The 22,857-nt window shown below is 36.9% G+C and overlaps 1 protein-coding gene across 2 annotated transcripts in view; it reads right to left on the minus strand.

The window, feature by feature from the left end:
- The window catches only part of AP1S2 (adaptor related protein complex 1 subunit sigma 2), a 30,876-nt gene that overhangs the window by 3,598 nt on the left and 4,421 nt on the right, over window positions 1-22,857 (minus strand). Inside the window, exons 3-5 of one of the 2 annotated variants that reach the window (XM_021532344.2) lie at window positions 18,793-18,901; window positions 17,763-17,900; window positions 710-2,171 (exon numbers count right to left, since the gene is read on the minus strand). In XM_021532344.2, the coding sequence (XP_021388019.1) occupies window positions 2,136-2,171; window positions 17,763-17,900; window positions 18,793-18,901 (283 nt within the window). In that variant the 3' untranslated portion in view covers window positions 710-2,135. Of the gene's footprint in view, window positions 1-709; window positions 2,172-17,762; window positions 17,901-18,792; window positions 18,902-22,857 lie in introns of those variants that run through there. The other variant, XM_021532343.3, reaches the window with a different exon arrangement.

Genomic DNA, 22,857 nt, shown 5'->3' on the forward strand with positions numbered 1-22,857 from the left:
TTCTACAAGAATACAACTTCTCAAGCATTTCAGGGCCTTCAAAATATTTGAAATAAATTAGCTTTTTAATTTTAAATTTATTAGACAGCAGTGGGCACTTAAGAGTTACTCAGGAGTACAACAGGATATTTACCAAGTTACCTGAAAACAAAGTTCTTTATAGCTGTGAAGAACTACAGAGCAGTGCTGCCACTGTTTTTAGAGCAGTTTAGTATTGTTGTTCTCACTGCCATTTCAAAGTCTGAGATGATTTTCAGAAGGCATATGCTTAAACACTACATTTCTTCATGTAAACCATGGTCACTGGCTAACCATTAAAAGCAAACCATTTCAAGAACACGAGCTACATGTCCACAGATATGTCACCCATAGAACTCAGACATATTTTAATTTTTTTTCACTAAAGTAGTAATCTTTAGACATATGTGCCTTCCTCATCATTAAAATAATCTCAAGGAACACCTAAAGGTTAATGTCTTTTGCTAGAAGAACAACTTCATTAATTATTACTTTTAAAGAAACAAATAGAATGAATTAAGTTTCATTCACATTATTTGTTTTACTAAGTGTCAAACATTTTATCCAATTCTTAGGCAAAACATTCTGCAGTGCTATATACTACCTGCAGCTCAGAATCACCCAAGGCAAACAACAAATTTAAAATATCAGAACACAGATGAGGAAAAAAGTCATTCACATGAGACAAAAGTGCATGCAATACTTTATTTCAAACATGCCAGAAAAGCTAATTCATTACCTAGTCATTTAGAAGCAAGCAGCTGTATACAGATAACAAGAAAAACAGCATCTCATTACAGCTCAATGCACAGCATTTTAAGCCAACAGGCATGAAATAATGCAGGCTAAAGCAGCATTAACAAGACATCCAAACACATTGTTAATGGCTTACAGAAAAAAGGCAAACTTGGAAATGGAAAACCACTCCTATGATCTTGTTTTCTAAGATTTCAGAATGCTGCAAATCCAATCCAAATCTTTTGTCTAATCCCCTAAATCCCCCATTTTTTTGTCAGTTTAACATTTGGAAGGTAGTGCATTACCACATATAGTACGGGGAACTAGCTTGTTTGTGATTCGTTTTAGAAACTGCCTCCTTGATAATTCATGGAAACTATTTTCAGAATCAGTACTGGTTTTAGGTTAGGTTTTTTTAGGTTACAAACAGGACACATTACATGTCCTCTCATTCTGCCCACTTTTCAACTGAATGCACTTATATTCACCCTCGTGGCAGTTTTCCCATACACAACGCAGCCTGCATTTAAAACTGGAAATGCCCATTTAAGAAGGCATATTACAAGTTAATGGACTTAGATCTTTCCAACCCTAACCATTAATGGTTGGACTCAATAGGCTTAGAAGTCTTTTCCAACCTTAATGATTCTGTGATTCCATTATTCATTTGTAAAGCAATGACACTGTTCTCTCTTTCAGTGGCAGTAACACTTAAATTACTCACAAGAGCAATCTGCACATTTAGATACAAATGTTTTCATTTCAGATTTACCCATCATTCTCTTTGACCTAAGTAATTCTGCCCCCCTCCTTCTTGTAAGGTCAGTCACACTATTGTGTCAGTCTTCAGAAAGGGACAGTGTTATGTGCACCTTTAATTAAGATGCATGGTCTACACAGAATTTAATTCAGCATCATTTAATACTTGTGTGTATACACATTTCACATGATACTTCTTCACTACTTTCTCTGTAAGTCTTATCTTCACCTACAGACTTAAATTAAGAATATGTTTAAATACCACCACAACCTATTTAAAATATAAATGTAGGTTGAGTTATGTTACAATATAGGTATTGCAGTATATAGATGTTTAGCTCAGAAAATGCTACAGAACTTTTAAGCATAAGACTTCAAGCTTACACACAATAAAAAAGTTAAACCATATGGCAACAAGCACAAGTTTTGTTGGAATGAGACGTGAAGAGACAACACTGTAAAACAGAGGGGGAAGAGAAAAGTACAACAGCAGAGAATGGTTGTGGCATTCTATTAGATTCAGGATGACTGGATTCAGCAAGCTGATGATAATGTTCTGTCATGAGTAAGTCACAGGTCTATCTCCTCTGAAATTCTGCATGCATGATGAATGAAGCCATTTAGTACACTGGTACATTAAAGTATTCATGACGTGGCTACAAAAGAAATGTACATATTCTTATACATAATAGAAAGGTGGACAGATATGCAAGAAAACAAAAATATTACCTCGCTATTGTATCTCTGACATTAAAAGGACATTTGATACAGAAATACAATATTGTATTTTTGACTACTCTAGATGTCCAGGGCGAAGGGTAGTGAGGAGAATCATAGTTTTACCCTCCCCATACTTTCATGCTGTGTCCAACAACAGACAGAAAAACTTCATATGATAAATACTTTATTACATAAGCTCAGAGTTTCTTCTTAGCCAAAAACAGTTTGATGCTCCAGAGATGGACCACCCTATCTATTACTTGTCCCTGCATCAGGCACTGCCTGTTGGCTTCCGTCAGAGACAGGCACTGAGCGAAGTGGCATCTGACATCACCCACCACATCTGCTCCAATAAAACACATGTTTAGAGATACCAGGCCTCCAGAACATGGCTGTGAGCACACCATGTCAGGGTAGTACAGCGGTGGAATTAATGGTGACAAAAATTGTATTTTGTAGAAAGAGAGTCTGTTTAGAAAAATTGAGGTCTCTGATACACCTCTCAAAGCAGGCAAAGTTTTCTTGGCTTTTGGATTATCCTGCTGAATTCAATATACTCTTGTATGACTGGTATGAACATTAGTATTCAATCTGCTGAAAGATGAGATAGAAAGAAAGCAACACTCAATCTTAATAATGGAGTTACAGTAATTTAGGAGCATCGGCCCCACATATTCTGATTAAACTTTGTCTGCAGTGAAAATATGCAAAACTCAACTTTCTACATGTCAGTTTCCATCTTTGATCCTGCACCAATTACAGTCTTCAATCTATTTTCGTATCCCACTTCCCAGAATGGCAGAAGTTTTAAAACAGAACTGAGAGTTCCCACAGACTTCTAAACTGTCTCCTCTGTGCCATTTCAGTTTATTCACATGTCCAAGCTTCCACGTTTTTAAATTCTATTCTCAAATTACAAAAAAGCACAATAAAAATATTCCAGAAGATGTATAGTTTTTATACTATTTTTCAGTATCAGTAATCTGAAGACCATGTCACAGTAGCTTAAATTACCCTGACAAGGCTAACTACAAATCCACTAGCTATAGCACCTATATAACTGTCACAGTTACAAGTAAGCTATATGATTCATGCTATAAATTTTAGATTCAAAAGAATTTGGTATATAACAAAGAATTACAAATGTGAATTTCAACACTTAACACCTCTCGCATGGCCTAAGTAAAAAGCATCAGTCTACATTAAAATCAAAACTCTGCCACATATTCCTAACTGGAAAAGGCATTGCATGATAACAGCGTATGTTTTAATGGAGTAGGATTTTTGACTAAAAAAAGTACTAACTTCAGAATTCCTGGAGCCTTCACAGACTAATATTCCCAGAAAGGTCTCTAGGGAAAACTTCTGCTGTACTTACACTGGTTCATGAAGACAAATGAAGAACAGGCATACTGTAATAATCTAAAATGCCCAAATTTTATCTGAGTTACATATGCACACATGTGATTCCCCTCTTCCTTGTACCATTGGAAATGTGGAACCATCAAAGTTGGTGCCTTCACTGAAATGCCTGTCAAAGCTCCTAACAGACTTCTTATTTTTACATTAGCTCTCTGGACAGAAAGAATGACAGCAGCTCATTCTCTTTCTTATGAAGCTGACTGCAACCCACTGTTGTATTCAAGGATTATGTGTGTACACATTCTTAAGCATCATTTTTTGGCCTGGAAACACTGACTATATCCCATTTTACACAACTGTAAACATCAACAAATGATGTTTAAATCAATAAATAAGGCCATGGAAGTGCTAATTTACGTACTTTCCCAGCTTGCACAGTCCCACACAGTCCTGGCATTTTCCCCACCCTCTTTGTATTGTCAATGGTTTATACCTTGAGGAATTTGCCATCTTTGATGTTAAAATCATGGTACACAAAATTAGATTATTGACTCACATTACTGTTGTGGGATTAGTGCCTCATCTTCACAGAAACTTAAGAGTTTACTGATAAAGCAAGACAGATTGTCAGACAACAGGAAGAAAGTGGTTATTTCACTCCTGGTGGCTTTTTAGTTTACATAACGTGTAAACACCACCTGCAACTAGACTAGCAATAAACTGACGTTTTGGAAGTTAAACTAAAAGATTAAATGGAAGACAACAGTAATGGAGACACAAAGTGGTAACGCAGCAATATTGAGAAATAAAACTGGCATTCCAGTGAGGCCTCTGTACCCCACCAAGGACACCCAGGACCATCCCACACAGAGGGCCTGGCACTGTGGGCAGCCTGACAAACAACCGAAAGGAAAATAAAGTTGTGACAAATTGTTTGCCATCACAGAACTACAGCACCTCACAAGTCTGAACTATGACTGATCTTCTTTTGTGCCCCCTACTACATTACACTCCAGAGCAGCTGGCCTGAATACCAGAAAAAGAGAGTATGGGGAATGGACAGGTGTCAAATTCCACAATCAGTATCTACACTACCTTGCTTTCCTTCGGTGGGAACGTGCAGACCTCAAGGACATGCTTCACAGGCTCAGATGCCATTTAAGATAACAATCTAGATCTAATGAGTTTATGAATTAGTTGATCTAGAAGCCAGGGAAAAGGCAATAGTATCCTCACAGCACAATATAAGGGCAAAATAACATGAAATACCATCTCTGAAAAATCATCACGTAGAACTCTGGATACAAACCATTTATCTGACTTTAACACTCAGGTCTTAGATCCTAGTACTGCCACAAAAGTAACAGCTCTACAACACAAGCTGTACATTGTAGAATTGCAATATTTTAAAAGTTACTAAAATTAATCTTCTTCAAAATGACATCTGTGTTTACAACTCATTTTAAAAAGCTAATAATACTCTCTGAAATTGTCAGCCTGAGTCATTGGAGATTTTTTAAATTAGAAAAATGGTAGAGTTTATCTGAGTAAACAGAACTATTTATCCAGTCCAACCCAACTGACATTTTCTCAAACCAAATCTGTCATGACCCAAACTAACAAAAAATCATAGCCAAAATAAAATTAGAATGGCTTTCATTTAATCCAGTCCCCCGAACAGTATACCTATAACTTTCCTGAGAGATATTTCATCTATTAAAGGCATCAAGTGATGCCTTTTTATTGTGCCTCAGGCAATCTACTTAAATGCTACATTATCATCACCACTGGAAAATTTGCCTAACATCTACTTTGAACTGCAATGTAAGGTATTTTATGTTTGTAGTGGACAAGAAAACTATGCTATTTCCTCAGGCAAGAGAGAGGAAAGAAATTCTTTATGTCTATACCAAATTCTCACAAGTTCAGTGTGTTGCAGGGCTGCCATTTTACTGATGGCATCTCCTGGAAGTGACACAGACTTCAATACTTCACACGACTTTTTTCAGGGAAAGTTTGCTTAGGTTATTATTTTAACTTCTTACCCATCAAAACCAGCACAAGCCTGTGAAGGCAAACCATGTTAAACTGCATACAAAAATTAGAACTGCCATATTTTGATAAAGATTTGGCTTTTTTCTTCACTCAGCATCTAACAAAACCCTAGCTTGAACAACATACAAGATGTGGGTTCATGGAGTGTATGATAGTTTGGGAAGAATTCTACAGAAGCAGGCTATTGGGAAATCAAGAGCAGAGGATGAGGGTTTATGTTTGGAAACATGAAGTTTTTGCACTAGGAAGAGAGTCACAGTTAACAAGCACTTCCTTAACAATGCTTCAAAAGCAATTACTTTTACACTCCACTTCTGAATCATTATTAGGCAATATTTCTAATGAACGGCTGCTTTAGGAAATTACTGTTGTTCACTTGCCTTTTCAAGGATTTCAAAACAGGAGAGTACCTGTTTCCCAACCTTTAGTTAGCTAACTGTTCAGAGACTTCTATTAGATAGATGGGTTTGGGTTGGAAGGGAGATTTTAGATCATATAGCTCCAATCCTTGTGCCATAGGCAGAGACACCTTCCAATAGGTCAGGTTGCTCAGGGCCCATCTAGTCTGGCCTTGATATTTCCCACTAGGGCACTTTTATTACAAAATTCTATCTTTACTTTCAAGGAAGAGCGAAGTGTTTCCTCAGAGAACCTAGAAGCACTGAACATCTTCAAAGGTAAGTACTAACTACAATGCTCTTACAAAAAAAAGAATAAAAAGCCCACAAGTAAACAAATAAGAAGAATATCATCTCCTAGTCAAGATCTTGTCTGCAGCTTTCTATACAGAGAAAACAAAAAAATCTTCAAGATCGATGCAAACCGGTCAACAGAATTCTCAACTAGAGTATGAAAAAGCAAGCTGTCCTGCAAATGTTATGCAGCAAAACATCCGAGCACATGGACAGACTGTGGCTCTAAAACATCGCCTCAATAGACCAGAGCAGAAGGCTGCCTGCCTCTCTCCCAAAAGCACTACAAAGATCAGTTGAAGGTTTGTGTACTATAACCGGATAATAGCAGGCGCTTCCTGCCTCTTAGCTGCTGCTCTGATCTGCCAGCTCAGAGGTGATAATCACTCTGGGACGCTCTCCTTCACATGTGCCGATCAGTTGCTACGCAGCGAGCCAGGAACAAGCAGAGCCCAGCCTTCCGCAGTAAGGATGGTTCTAAGAATCCATCAGAGGCTCCACCTCGGCACCACGAAAACACAACTACTTTAAACACATATTACGGCTGAATACTTTGTATTGTGAAGTTAGAGCCAAAATTATTAAAAATCACGGAATTCTTCATCAGATAATCCAACAGTGCCTGTATGTTTGGCAAACTGCCAAACTATGCACAATAGGATTCATTAATGTTTTCTTTCAGCACTGCAAATACAGGTTTGCATCGCTTATTCTCCTTCGCTTAAGGAAGCATTTCTCCAACTTCAGGGCTGTTATCTTTGACGAGCTGACCAGAATATACTGCTGCAATAAGCCATGTCACGTCCAATACTATATTAAGCTTCCATGGCATTTAAGCATCCCCCTTCCTTCCTGGTACTACAGCACTTTGTGTTCTTACAATTGTTTGGACAAATGTTTGCAGGCACAAGTTGTAAACATGGAAAAGAAAAGCTGCTGACTATATGTTTTTAAAAATAAGCAATCCGAATTGGATCAGTTTAAAGGGATATGAAATCCAGTTCTAGAATGGTTGTAGAAATAGCTTTTCTGGCACAATGGAAAGAGGGAGGGAAAGGACAGCTGAAAACTCCAAAAGTCAATACTGCTACTGAAGCTCCTCATTGCACTCCTATGACTCAGGCCAACAGCAGGGGTGCAGCATATGACAAGTAAATTAGATCTTACCTAGACATGCTGACTTGGGAGTTCATAGCAGACAGCGAGTCAGGACAAGATGTGTGGAACACTGGCTTTTTAAAGCACTTAGATATTGTGAATTTTTTTTTTAAATAGGATGTAATTTAAGCAGTACTATCAACTTCAGCAAAAGTCCTGGCTTGCCAAAAGCAGCTCTTTCTACTTCCCTTTTCAGTGCCACTGCTTTTTTCCTCCTGGCAATTCGCTCATGCTCCCTCTGCATTGAGCTCAAGTTTTGGCTAACACGCTAGGAGCCCCAGAACCACAGGGCAAGCAGATCAACACAAAGGTGGCAGTAAGAACGGACCCAGCTGTCTCAACAACAGTCACTGTCAGCATGAGTTTGGGTGAAGCAACCTGCATCCTGACTCAAGACCATGACTTTACCACTGCAAAATGTTCTCAGTAGAAAGCAGCATTTCTACACTGAGCAATTTGAATTAAGATGCATGGTCTACACAGCATCAAGATTTCACGTGGTTTTTCAACATTATGCAAGGCTTACCATAAATTTCACCATATTCTCTATGAAACCAACTACTTCTGAATATGTGGCTTACTACAATTGCCACATAGAACATGTAGTACTCAACACCCTAGTTTATAATAAAATCTCTCTAAAACAGCCAACAACAACAAAAAAAAACCAAGTTCTACTCATTCTGGGCTTGGTTATGCCTCAGAGTAACAAGGATTAAAGTAATTTAAAGTTGTATAACCAATTAGTTAAACATCAGGTTAATCCAAACACCAAAGCTATGAGTCAAACTCCTCCCATTGCCCTAAGGCAACCTCCTTTACCTCAGGAGATCTTTCTTTAACCCAGATGATCTTCATTCCTATATACAACATGCAGCTCCTTACTGCAGGCTAACTATTCCCCATCTCTGATTATGTGCGACCATCTATCCTGTCCCTCTCCACTCAGCCCATCAAATGCCATTTCTATTTCTCCATATTCTGAGGAACCATGACAACCTTGTAGATTAGAGTCTGAACAAAGCAACTATTCCTTCACTCCTGCCAGGGAACAGTACAGGCCAGGAAGTAGCCTTCCCATGGGCATCAGATAATACAACTGTGTTTAATGAGGACAAAGTACATTTCTTCAACCAAAACTATGCCCACACACAGAATTCACACAGGGACATACCGTAGGCAAATAAACTGGGGTCACACAATTATCTAAGCCTGAGTTTGTATGTGTCAGAATTAGTCATTGTAGCCATCTGAGACATACAAAAAAATGATTAGTACTCCTAAGGTCTGTTCATAGCACAGGTGACAAACTGTTTAGGTAGCTTTTTAAAGTTCTGAACACAAGGGAAGTTTTATAGGCACAGTTTCAATTCTAACCTCACCATGAGAATCACACTCTTTTTAATGAACTTGCTATTATGAAGAGCATAGAAAAAGCAATAAAATTGAGGGGAAAATGTGGTAAGTATCAAGCTTGAGCACTTAGGTTTTCCTTACAGTTGTTTTAGAATATGTCCAAGTTCATAAAGAAATTGTTTCCAAAAAATGACTATTGGCTGCTCCCTTCTTCCCAACACAAATCAATGGCTGTATCATATACTAGGAAATTCTTAACTGGTACAAATACCCATACACCAACTGTTAATTTGGTTTTGAACATGTTACAAATACTTTTGCCTACTACAATTATTTTCTTTTATCTGGAAACTAAATCCTGGTATTTATAAAGCTGCATATGAAATTAGATCTATTATCACAGTTCAACATTACAAAAGCCAATCTGTTTACTGAACTACTTGTTTATCATTATATCAAGTAAACAGCACACTAATTAAGTTTTCTCCAGCAAATCATTTTCATGTATGTTGTAAACTTTTTTTATGCAAATTAAAATCTTACCTTTATTAGTAGGACTGCCACAACGTATTCCACTTATGCTTTGGACAAAAATATGTTGCAATGCACTATATATGCAAATAAGCTTTGTTCTGTCATGCAGCATCCGGCATTTTGATACACAGTCAATTGCAGCAGCACCCAGTCTTTTTAGGGCCCATTTTCTTTGCATAGCAGATGTAAACAGCTCATTTCCCAATAAATACATGTTTATATGGGCTGATTGTAAGTAAATAAAGCCAAACATCTGTTTAGTTATTAGCTTTGGTATCCATTTCTCTAACTTGCATTATCCCACTTAATTATCAACACCAAAGAAAGCCAGTAGAAGTCAGAGATTTCAAGTTGATGCGGTTAGTACATAAAAGGAAAATAAAAGGAAACACTCAAAGCACTCTTCAAAGACCATCATGCAAGTGTTGCAGAAAGTTAAGCCCATCACCCATTTTCTGTTTACCCTTGCAAGGACTTAATTACACGTGCAGCACTCTTTGCATAGCACCCATTTAATCCATGCCACCAAAATGGTAAACTTGGTAGTTACCAATCATTTAGATGGGGTCAAAAGGGCAAATGCCTTAGATTGCTCTTAATCATAAGATATCCTCAGACAAACCTCCCCAGTCTTCATTCTGGCTCTACAAACAAAATCAAGCAGCAGTGAAAATGTAGTATCAACTACTGAATTTAAAAAAAGGCAAATAAAAACTCAACATCCACCCAATCATGTACAGCTTATTTACATTTAAAATAAGACTTAAAAATATTCTAAACAATATACAAAAGCATATTTAGTTATTTCACTTAAATCTGTTTCAGCTAATGCTATTCTTTAGATTAATACAATTTTAATAGGTTTTCCTAAAAGTCCACTGTTAAGAACGCAAATAGAAATGCATCAGAAAAAAACATCTGTTCAAAGACTTCAAGGAGATGCAATAAAAATCTCTAAAGCTTACTTTTCATTTCTTAACCAGGTACAGGATATTGGAACCTTAAAAGAGTATGTTATAAAGAGTTCTTTAAAAAGCTTCAGTTGTGCATGAAGGAATATTAATTCAAATATTTTACTTTTTTTAAAGAGCAGTTGTTCATTACTGGAACAGATTAAAAGCATAAAAGAATACAAAATCTACATATATTTCATTCAGTAATTAACTGTCACACAGCATTATTATTAACATTAATAATAAGACTTGTTTCATGAAGAAAAGTTTCATTCAACCTATCATCCTTTAAGTAATTTAACAATTTAATTAAAAATTCATATTTATTAAATCACCATTGTTATTTGCTGAGTAGTCACTTTCATGTTGTATTTTTTAGTGCAGAAAGTTCAACATTTTCACTTTAATCAATCCATCAAACAAACTTAAGAATTCTCAGAGTTGTGAACAAAAGGTCTCAGATTTTTTTTGCCTTTTAATATCAAATTTTCAGCCTTTATAAAATGTAATATACACACTTTTATTGTATCTTGATATCCATCACCAAAACTACTACTGCTGCTAGAGAGCTTGGCAAAAAAAATACAGCTTCTCCCTTAAAAATAAATAAAAGCCCTAAAACACATATCAGCAATGTGCCCCAACATCTGTACAACACACAGAGAAGACCACAAAGAAATGAGAATCTAAAACCAAACACAACAGGATGCCTCCTGGGGACATTCGTATTCTTTTCACCTAATATTCTCTGGCACTCTAACACCATCTCACAGGTAGTGAAAATTCTAGGAAAGGATAGTAGCACTGCAATGTGACACATCATCTCAGACAACAGAGTAAAAATGGAATTTTCTCCTCACAATCCCAAGATCCAAACATTAACATTGATCTTTTCAACATCCTGCCACATCCAATGAAATTGTTCTATTAAAACGCAGATTAATGTGAGCATTCAGAAAGAGCACCTGATATTGAAGATAAGATACTCCTTACTCTCAAGCAGCCTTCTGCAATTGTTCACTGAATTTACCATGTTAATTGACAAGCAGCACATGACTAAACTCCTGAAAACAGCTATGGCACGTGCAGCCATAGCTGCTAAAATACTGCCAAAATTTTCACTGCACCGCCCTGACACAGTGCTTCTATTGCTGAGGACAGGAGACTGTCTCTGGAAAAGAATCTATCATTTTAATGTACAGAATAAATACATCCTTATTAGAATTACAATCTGCAAATACTTTCAGTGTATTGTTAATATATCCCCAACAGTTTTACAAGAATTCCTTATATCAATAAATGATCAAGTTCACAGTTTGCAAACTGATCAGTATTGGAATTCACATCAGAGAGGGTACTGCAGTTATGAGACAGCAAGGACTGCCTATGCTACTTTGTCTTATTTTTAATTGAAAGTTTCTGATGTTTCAATTTGCAAAGCTTAATGAATGCATATTTAACACTTTTCTGAAATACTCCTTCAACTTGAGTCTAAAGATCTTCTAATTTTGATTTCTTTGATGCAATAGAATTAGTCACATCTTACACGCATACAACACTTAAACAAAGAAACAACAACAAAAAAATCAGACTGAGCACAGGAAGAGGTCAAAGCATGATATGCTAATTTCCTGGATACTCAATGCCACTTTTTCAAGAAGATATTTAAATCTCAAAAGTGTTAACCTCCTCTTCTCCCATTAATATTCGGGAAAAAGAGACACAGGTTCTACTATTGATTTTCTGGAATACTTCCTATTGCTTTAAACATGAAAGTATGATTTGGTCAGTATTTGCAGGAAAGCCTATTTTGCTTTCCTGCAAGAAGGAAAAAATTAAAATTATCTATTAAAAATACAGAAATATCAAGGTTTCAGACCTGTCTGCTACAATTAAACTCACAGTCTTTAGAGGTTTTCTCCTAAGAGCTGCATGCAGCACTCCAAGGTAGAAGGGCAGAATCCCCTCCCTTGGCCTGCTGGGACACTGCTACTGATGCAGCCCTGGTTAGAACTGGCTTCCTGGGCTGCAAATACACATTGCCAGGCCATGTCCAGCCTCTCATCCACCAGCACCCTCAAGTCTTTCTGAGCTGCCCTTGACCTGCTCACCCTCCAGCCTGTACAGATACCAGGGATTGCCTTGACCCAGGTGCAGCATCTTGTACTTGATCTTATGGAACTTGCCAAGATTCCCAGGGGCACACTTCTCCAGTTTTGTCCAGGTCCCTCTGGATGGCATCCCATCCTTCACACGTGTCAACTTGTACCATTCAGCTTGGTGTCACCTGCAAATTTATTGAGGGGGCACTCAATCCCTCCATGTCATTCACCAAGACCTAAAACACCACTGGTCCTATTACTAACCCCTGAGGAACACCACTGAAATTCACTGGGACACCAAGCCACTGACCACTATCCTTTGGATGTAAATGTCCCATCAAATCCACCCTTCTTGAATTTAGAGAGAGCAAGATAAATTACATCTGTAGCCCTCCCCTGGCCCACTGATGGAGTTGCTTCATTATAGAAGGCCAATCCATATAAGGGGTTGGCAGGACTTGCCCTCGGTGGAGCCATGCTGGCTGACCTAAATCACCTCCCTGCCTTACACATGCCCCAGCACAGCTCCTTCCAGCTGTGGACAGCAGTCTGGATGACAGGTTGGTAGTTTCCAGAGTTCTCCTTCCTACGCCTTTCAAAATGGGTACAAAGCTTCCCTCACCTGGGACCGCATCTGATTGCCATGACTTTTTTGAGCATCATGCAGAGTGCCAAATACTCTTAACAGCACTATAACCCCTTTCTTCTATAAATACATCTCCAGAGACTGAGTTCTGAAACACATTTTACAAAAGCTACCAAAAACACTACAACTTGTTCTTCTGTGAGTTGGGAGGGATTCCAAATCCATAAAAATCACAGCCATTTCCTAATCCCTAAATAATGTACTAACAATTTATCATTTCTCATTCACAGTAACTCTGGGATGTCCCCATATATATGTAGCTTCTAAAATGTAATTGTAGATCATTATCTGTGTCTAAAATCAAGCAGATACATGTCTTAAAATTGCAGTGACCAACTGATCAACAAAGCTGACTACCTGAAACTGAGATGGAAGTTAAATGTGAAGAGCAGATGGTAGTCAAGGCAGCTGGATCTCCATGATAATAAAAGATTCCATTATTCATTCTTGTTTCACATTCAGAAGAACACAGGCACAGCCAAGGCAAATAATGCCACTGCCAACTTAGGAAGGCAGTCTATTTCAACAGTCCATATTTAAGAAACTACATTAAGTGAAGAATGAATTAATTGCATTCATTGTGGTCAGTTTCTCAGGCAAATGGTAATAAAAAGGTGCTTACAAATGTTGTTTCCTAAACCAGACAAAATCCCTTATACTCCCACCCAGTGGAGGCTTAAATTTAAGAATTTTCTTTTGCCAATGTTAATGACAAAATGAAGGAGTTTTGGCATATCTCAAGAACAACGTAATACCTACTATTATGCATACTTTCAAACCTATAGTCTCCAATAAGCACATTTCATCTCCAGTAAGAAAATTCTCATAGCATATGCAGGAAATTCAACAGAGTTTCATTTCCAAATATGCTAATTCTAAAACCAAAAGCTTTCATCTAAGTAGCAACCCTAAACATCTAAGGCAAGTCAGCCGACATGAACACTGTCAGCACCCTTCTGGATGTAGGACGAGGCAAAGGTTTGAAATAGCAAAGAAAATAAGGTTAATTGATAGCTTATCTTTCATTCTTCATGTGGAAGGACTAGTAAATACTGCCTGAGGCCAAACTGCAAGAGCCTAAGGGGAAAAAAAAAACGTTCACACAGCTTTTTAGTTTTTGATCATTACTGAAATAGTGACAGAAACAAGCAAGTGTGATTTGTGGATAGACTCATTGGCCTTTTTATTTAGAAATCCCTTTAAAAAAATATGTATTTTTAGATATTTAGATGTTCTGCAATCAAATACTAAAAAAAATCAAAAATATCCTACAAAGGAACAGTGGTGAATAAAATGGGGATAATTTCCAAAATACTTTTCTACAATTTTCCTAGGATAATCAACAAAAACCATTTTCATTCATAACCAATGTTTAGGAAATTTTTCCTACTTCAAATGAAGAGGAGCAAGTCTGTACAGACTTGCTTTAAAATACATACATGACTGCTCAGTTTAAATATTATAATTATTAACTCCTTGATTTCAGCATTTTAGCACAGTAAATGACCACACACTTCTAAGCACCATATTGAGTTACTCAAGCCATCAAAAAAAAAAACCAAAAAACAAAACAAAACAAAAAAAAAAAACCACAAAAAACTGAGCAATTAGACTTTTGAGAGAAATAAATCAAATCCTCTCTTTTGTATAGAACATCTATCATTGGTAGTTTCACGCCTTACAAAACTCAAGTGTCACAAAATTATGCACATTCTTATCTTTTAGCTGTTCCACACATCACATGTATATATTTAATTCATGCAACAACACACTGCATCTACCAATTTCTTTCAGTATAATTGAGTTGTTCACACAAGCAAAACCCATTTTTCAGCAGTGCATGCCTTTGTAATCACTAGTTAAGTATTAAAATCTCTCCGGCAAACAAGATACAAAATCATCAGCAACATGTAAAAACATTCTTTTCAACAGAAGCATTTCGACAATAGAGAGACAAGGAAGAATGGAAGCACTGGAGTTAATTACCTTTTACTACCCTTCATCTGGGTACCACTGCCAGTATTGATGACTGACTACTGATAAGTTATCAGGTGGTAATAAATATGGGGGAGGGGGTAGGGAATGAATACTTGAACTAAGTACATTCCTAAGGAACTAACAAGAACGTGAAGGTGAGAGGGGTTTAACAGGCTGGTGTGTTTCCATCACACCAACTGTAGCAGTCAGTGAAGGTGCTCAGACATAGAAGTACATCCTGGAAAACTCCAACAGAAAATGCACATAGGCAAGGCTATTAAGAACTAATTCACTACTCAGCAATTTATGCTTTAGTGTATTTCCTCTTACCATTACATAAACAGTCACTTAATGGATCTGTAATGATTTTCTTTTGTATAAGTATTCCATACAGCTCTTCATCTTTAAGGTACTTCTGACACCAATGCCTGTAGCATTATTAATTAATAATATTGTGTATTCAACTATATATATGTGCATACATATGTACATATATATATTTGGCAATATGAGTATTCAGGGCCAAATAAAAATTACTTTGTTGTACATAATTCAAAACTGAATGGTCAAAAACAAACACATGACAACCCTGCTAGAAATATGTTTTGCATTTGGAATCACACCATGTTTCAGTCTGGTAGTTCTGAAGTATTCTGGGAAGCAGATATTAACTCAAAGTATTAGAATTCTCCACATGTGAGAAACTTATTTTAACAACTCTGTTGATCAAACCCAGCATTTACATAGGAGCAGTTGATACAAAACCAAACTTCTATAGAAAAGAGTCCAAATTTATTGGAAGCTCAATTTAAATATGAGCCCAGACTTTTACAGGGCTTATAAACTAAAATACAGGTATAGGGAGTATACCTGTATATACCTTTATACTTGATCAACAGTCAATACAACTAAGATTGAAAAACACGGAAGCTCAACATTGGACTCCAGCAGTGCTGTGATACACTGCTACATTCCAAGTTAATCAAAATTATTTAATAAACATTGGCAACTGAAAAATCTCCTAAACATGGGGAAAGGAACAGTAATCAGAGTGAAGCTACCAGGGTTAGAGAAAAGTCTCACACTGAGAAAGTGATATTTCCCTTTGCCTAAGATTTTTAACTTGAAGTTATATTAATACATTAAATTATATTCTCTGTAAAAAGAAAAGGTTTGTTGCTTGGAAAGAAAAATTGTAACAAATTCCTAGAAATATATTTTTTCTTTAGAACAGCCCCACAGAAGTAGTGCAAAAAAGTTCAAAAGCAGTAACAATGAGAAAGAATATAGTTATTCTACTTTATGTGCAATTAACTGTATTTGCAGGAGACAAACTGGAATATATAACTAATTTGTTATATCTGTTTTCATATAAGGAGCAAAAGATCTTAAGAGAATAAACAGATTCTTTGTAAACTGCAACAGGACTTCTGGTTAAGATAATTCCTACAAAGAGTAAAGAAGGACTTAAATTGAATCAGAACACAAGAAGTAAACAGGGTAGCAAATCTGTGTGTAATGGCTGACCTTGTTCATGACAAGAACTTTAATGTGCGGTGGATTTCCATGTATTCTGAAGGGATTAAAAAAACAGCTACCAGGCTAAAGAACACCTTGTGTTTCCCCATCCTACTAATACTATGTCCAACAAAAGACTACCAAGTAGAACACAGAAGGCTTGTAAGACTATTAAGCAATTAATTCATAGGAGAAAATATCAAATTGAAAGTTCACATAAGGGAAATAGAGCTCTATTTTCTCTAAGTTGCTCTATTTCCCCTATGTGGACTTTCAACTTGGATCTATATAGCATCTAGCCAGTAAACCTCAGTACACTTTAAAAAATAAATGTGAACCATCCCTACTAAAACATATGCTCACTGACTTGCCACAAGACTGATGATTCCCCCAGCACACCAGCATTTTTGATTCCCATTCAGACATTCAAGGACCTTAACAGTGTACATTTCAGTAAGAAAAAAAAAAAAAAAAAAAAAAAGATAAACCCAAAATAACCAGCATAGTATGGAGAAATATGGAGAAATTATATTAAGTTTTTCTATGCCATTGAACCCCTTCACATCAATTTTTTTTTAATGGTAGACATGCAATCCATCATTCCTCAATGATAATAACAAACAACAAAAGCATTCAAAGTGAAAAAACAATGTTCTTATACTTTATTCTGTATATTTCTATGGCACTAATTTACTGCTTTGCCAGTTTGGAAATGTTCCACAGTAAGCAGCCTATAGCAGAAAAGCAGGTCTAAGAACTAATTAGAACTATACCTGAAAAAGTCTCAAAGAAGAGAGTCTAGCTTCTGGATTTCAGCAATGAAAAAGTAAAGAGGTGAACATGCATCAGGTATGACAAAAAAACTAATGGTTAATAAATAAAAAGAAGGAATGGAAGACACATGAACAACACTATGTTAAATAAGCACGACCTACAATTACCTAGGTATAAACACAGAACAGCCACTTGCATTTACTAGCAGAACACGAAGTCACAGTAGGTTACAAGTCAACATGCCAAACAGCTAATATCCTATTGCACACTTATGACAACTAGCTAAAACTACATGCTAAGCATGCTAAAAAGTACCTTCTAGAAGCTTAGAGGAACATGAAGTTTCTGAGTCACAGCCTACCATGCTGACACTTTGGCCAGAGAAGGTGGATTTCCTTACCTCCTGTAAAAGATCGGCTTGTTCGATGGCTTTAAGAACATTTTTCTTGGATGTCTCCTGAACTTCCCCTCCTAAAAGGAACTCATCCAAAATGAAATAGGCTTTTTCAAAATTGAAGATGATATCAAGTTCACAGACCTAGAAAGAACATCAAGCATTACTGCAAAGTGGGAGGATACTCTCACTTGAGGTATATCCTCTCACAAAACTTGTTCAGTTTCACCAAACTTTACCAAAATAAGATGTTAGCCTAAGGTTGTAACCCTGTAAGGACTAGGGCAATAATAAAAATCACAGTTTGGAGGAAAAAAAAAAACTATAGTATTTTTTCTTCAGTTAAAAACAGCTACAGCAAACTCTGAAAAAAGCTTTCACTGTTTAAAAGGCTTCAATTCACACAAGTCTGTAAGACACAGCTCTTCAAGACACAAGAGAACATTCCCTATAAAAGTTATCTTGTTGCGTGCAGTACGCAAAGGCAGCTCACGCAACCTTACAGAAGGACATGAAAATAATCTCAAATTTCTTGTTCAGTCTGTGCATTTCATAGCGAGAAGGACTACAAAGGAAGGCAGAATGAGCATCAGTTTTTCTAGGAGTGTTCATGTACATTACTGTAGCTGTTTGTGATTGCTGTCTGGGTAACCAGATGTCTCTCTCATCTTTCCTTACCATCCCTGCCACTTCACAACCAATTGCCCCCTTTGGAAGCAGACGTAAGAGGTGCCCACACTAGGGCAGTGCCAGGGAGAAGAAAAGCTTCTTGCTGAGAGTAAGATCTTATATGACCCCAAGTGAGACTACCATGAAATGAAATAAACACAGGCAATTAACACCAGATTAATAACCATTCTTCTACCAATCAATAATTTAATTTTGTATTTTAATAGAGGTAACCATCAGTTTGGTTTGGCCAAGCAAGCCACACAGAATGTATTAAAAACACCTTTTCAATTACTAGCTGGTTATGCTCTTGTAAAAGTGCTGTGGGCATAAAACAAAATGACAAAATATAAAGAATCTAACTCACACTTCCAAAATACTTGTCAAGAAGTTCTACATAGCGATGAATAATTTCCAGAGTTATTAGTTCATTGTCCTGATCTTCAATAGCACAGCAGAAATAGAGGCTTGCATATCTGTAATAACAAAATATTCCTGATGTTAGCATATGAACATAAGCAAATGAATGCACTTGAGGAGCATTACATTCTCAGCAGTCCTTCATACTCAAGTTCAGCATTTTGGTACTTCACAACCAAGCCATTCCTACCAAAGAATGGCTGAAAGACCAGAAGACAAACACATGTACAAGGGAGTTGCGTCTCTGACTCAAGCATGACTTCACTCTTTGCCATCCTTTAACTGACAGAACTAAAATAGCCAGAGAGATGGTTGGATATTTCATTTTGTGGCATCATGGCAGAGTTCTGAGATGGCATACTTTCTTTTCTTTCTGTAACATCCATAAACCAGTATACTAATTAACTGATCCAGTGTTCAACTTTCATCATGTAAGCTATACACAGATAATAAAAACCATAGAAATGTCTCAAGAAAGACAGACTGAATTAGCAGGTTTAGTCTTTATACAGAATTTTAAAAATTCAAAAACTCCAAAACTAACACCAACATCATCCACCCCAACTACTACTAAGTAAACAATGCAATCCCTACTAACTGTCCTGGTATCAGACTGATGAGAGGCCATAAAATAGTTTCTAGCAATCCTCTTCCATCTTGGAAGACAGGGAAGTCATAACTTCAGATGTGATTGAGTTGAACTTTAACAAAAAGACCATCCAATTCTACTGTGCTCTCTTATATTTTTGTTCAAGCCATGTTTAAAGAAAGCTGACTAAAAAAAAAAAACAGGAATGAAAGCTGAAAACCCCATTTAGTTTTTTCTAACATGCCAAAACCATACGCCTTTCAGTCACACATGGCACAAACCAGATTTCAAGTACCACCTGTTGTAACTGCTAATTTACATTAACCACAGCTTTTGTTTGCCTCTTTAGAGGAGACAATCGGCCACATGAAGCACTCCTCAGTAGCCAGCCTTACTGAAAAATAAGTAATTCAGATGTGAATACCTAGTTTAAGGTGCATAGTTGTTTCCCATACAGAGAACTCTATGCCTCTTTTAAAGATTACACATATTTTATCAGCTGGGACTTGTCAGATTTTTAGAAGTTAGAAGTTCTGGGAAAACTCCACTGTATTTTCAGTTACACTGAAATTAATCTCCAAGACACCTATACAGTACCATGATCTGAAAATGTCCCCCTTCTCCCACTCTGCTCCAAATGAAATTGCTACGGCTTCAACATGAAAGAATAATCAGAATAGGTTTTACACAAAATCTTTAAACTACTATAAGACATTATTGCCTATCCTACCACAAAGCATGATGGGGGAAGAGAGGAAGACACCTCCAGTGAAGGACACCTTCATTCCCTCTCTATTTCATCTCTTCACCACAGGGATTCATCAGCTCATCAGAAGTCCTATCTGAGAAAAGTTCTTTTGATTTTACATTGTTCTGTTTATGCCTAACTTTTCAAGGACATTTGCAGTCATTGTAGTAACTTGCAACATTCAATCTGTATAAGGAACCTAAACTATTTTTTAAAGTATTGGAAAGAGATATTATGAAGAAAAAACATGCTTTCAAACCTACTAAGGAATTTGTAAGTCAAGCTACATGTTATCATATTTCATTGTAGCAAAAAAGAACATTGACACATTATTTGATATTTGCACTAATCACCAGCACTCAAGCCAAATCCATCTAAACAAAGCCTTTCATTACCTTCAGAAGAGCAGCACTGATTATGATGAAGTGCAGTTAAACTGTTTCCTTATAGTGCTTAAACACAAGCTGAACCATGTACCAGCAGACCTTATCAAATCTGACTCAAATATTTAAAGTTTAGCCACATGGGACAGTCCTTCTCTGCTCCTCTAGTACTTAAGAGTCTCTCTTGACACACAGAACTATTTTATGGAAAAAGAAGGGGGAGGGGAGAGAGGGAGACCAACACAAAATACTTTTTCAGAACATGGTCTGCTCTCAGTGTCCTCATTTAAAAGAGAATGAAACATACTTTCAAAAGACCGTGTTTGGCAGCTAGCAAGTAGACTGCACATTCAAGCCCTGCCAACTGCAGTTCTGAAGAAATAAGACGAAGAAACACACAGTACTCAGTGGTTATCAACACAAAATAGAAGCCTGGGTATCTATTATTATATGCAGAGAATATTTTGGTATTTATTTTTTAAGTAGCAACCATAACTAATGGATCACTACTCAACAAAAGAAAACAAATGCAGATTTAATGAGCCTGAATGGCAAAAGGCAGAAAAGTATAAACAAGTCATACCAAAGGGCATAAGCATACTACAAAGGAATGCTTCAAATCCAAATTCTTAGAGGCATTATTTTAATTTTTTTTCCCCTGCAGGAAGGGCTTCAGAAAAAAAGTGTTCACTTATAATTCACAGCAGACACTGGAGGTTTTGCCAAGTGCAGAAGTTTACACGGACAGTATCCACACAAAGACAAGTAGATTACTCAGGCTCAGAAAGATCTCTGCTCTGCAGAACAGCTTCTTCCTAATGAGCCTGACAAAAACTTTTACATGCACCCAATGAAAAGGCAAACCTTGATAGAAATGTACATACCCAAAAAGTAAATAAAAAGTAAATAAAGTGTAGTGAGTAAGAAAAATTCTGCCTTTTTTATTCCTATTGCAGTTCTGGTCTTTTTCTTATCTCAATAAATATTATTAAAATAATCATTAGACTCAACTCAGTTGCTTACCCTCATTTAGAAAAGTATTTTATGATAAATATCCTCCATTTACCAGAAAGGAGACCAAAACCAGAGAGACCAAAAACTGTTTGGACCAAATCACCTGAAAATGTAACAGGATTAAAGAACAAAAAGGTAGCACAGCAGGTATAAATACTTATGCAAATTCCTGCCTTCCAACAGATGGCCTCGAGATTTTTTTTTTTCTTTTTTTTTGATAGGAAACAAATCCATGCATCTTCCCTCAAGAGTTGCAGTAATTCAGCTGTGGGAAGCCTCAAAACAGGCAGGCAATGTTTCAGCAGAGTTCTCTTCTGCTCTCACAGCCAGGTTCAGTAACTCTGCTGAGAGAACAAGTCACTGTGGGCAGAGCACAACTTACAAATCCTACCAGCTCAGTGGTGTTCTCCTCCTAGATAAAAGAACACCCTGCTTGAAGTCATCCCTGGAAGTTCATCACCACATAAGCCTGCAAACAAACCATGGATCTGTCAGCATCTAAGTCACTTTGCACATAGATCCCAACTGTGGAAGTTTAAAGCTCACAAATTCGGTACAAACAGAACTGAACTCTAAATGACAACGAGGAGGCAGACAAGTGCTCAATGACCCCAAGAATATGTCGTTTGCTGATAGCTAACCCAATGAAAATTGGGACAACTAATAAGCTGTGCCTGACGTAAGTTTTTTTTCTTGCCCCACAATTTTATGCATTTCTTTAATAAAACATGAACTTCTGAGGCTCCAGGACAGAGTCTACCAAAGTGAAGCACTTTTCCAGTTTCTTATTTCAGCAAGCCTATAGCCCCCAGCAGTTTCAAAATGAACAGGAACTTGATACTGCTAATTCTCTAAGAAAATTCTCTCTGTACCTTCTTGATACTGAGGTCCTCCTAGTGCCACATAAACTGGAACCCTGTACAAAGAAAACCTGATCTAATTAAATTTATCAAGCCCCAGTATCTAATTCACTATAATCACTGCATTCAGCCAGTTTTACAAAGCCACCTAACACCACTAATAATTTTAAAGAGGCACAACTGGCTGCTAATTTATACATAAGGAGAAAGAGGGATCATGCCAAGCTGGGCACATCCCACTGGCTACATGGCTGTACCTTCAGTTCACAATCCTTTAAGAGACCCAGTACCCGCACAATGGCCTCTTTCATGGCTTCTTTCAGTGGAGGGAGAGTAGAAAGAAAGTTTTAAAACTTACCTTGTTTTAAGTCTTTAATATAACCTCTGATTATGCTTATGTTGTGCAAAAGTAAAAGAT

This window comes from Lonchura striata, chromosome 2 (assembly GCF_046129695.1).
Source record: "Lonchura striata isolate bLonStr1 chromosome 2, bLonStr1.mat, whole genome shotgun sequence".
Taxonomy (NCBI): Eukaryota; Metazoa; Chordata; class Aves; order Passeriformes; family Estrildidae; genus Lonchura; species Lonchura striata.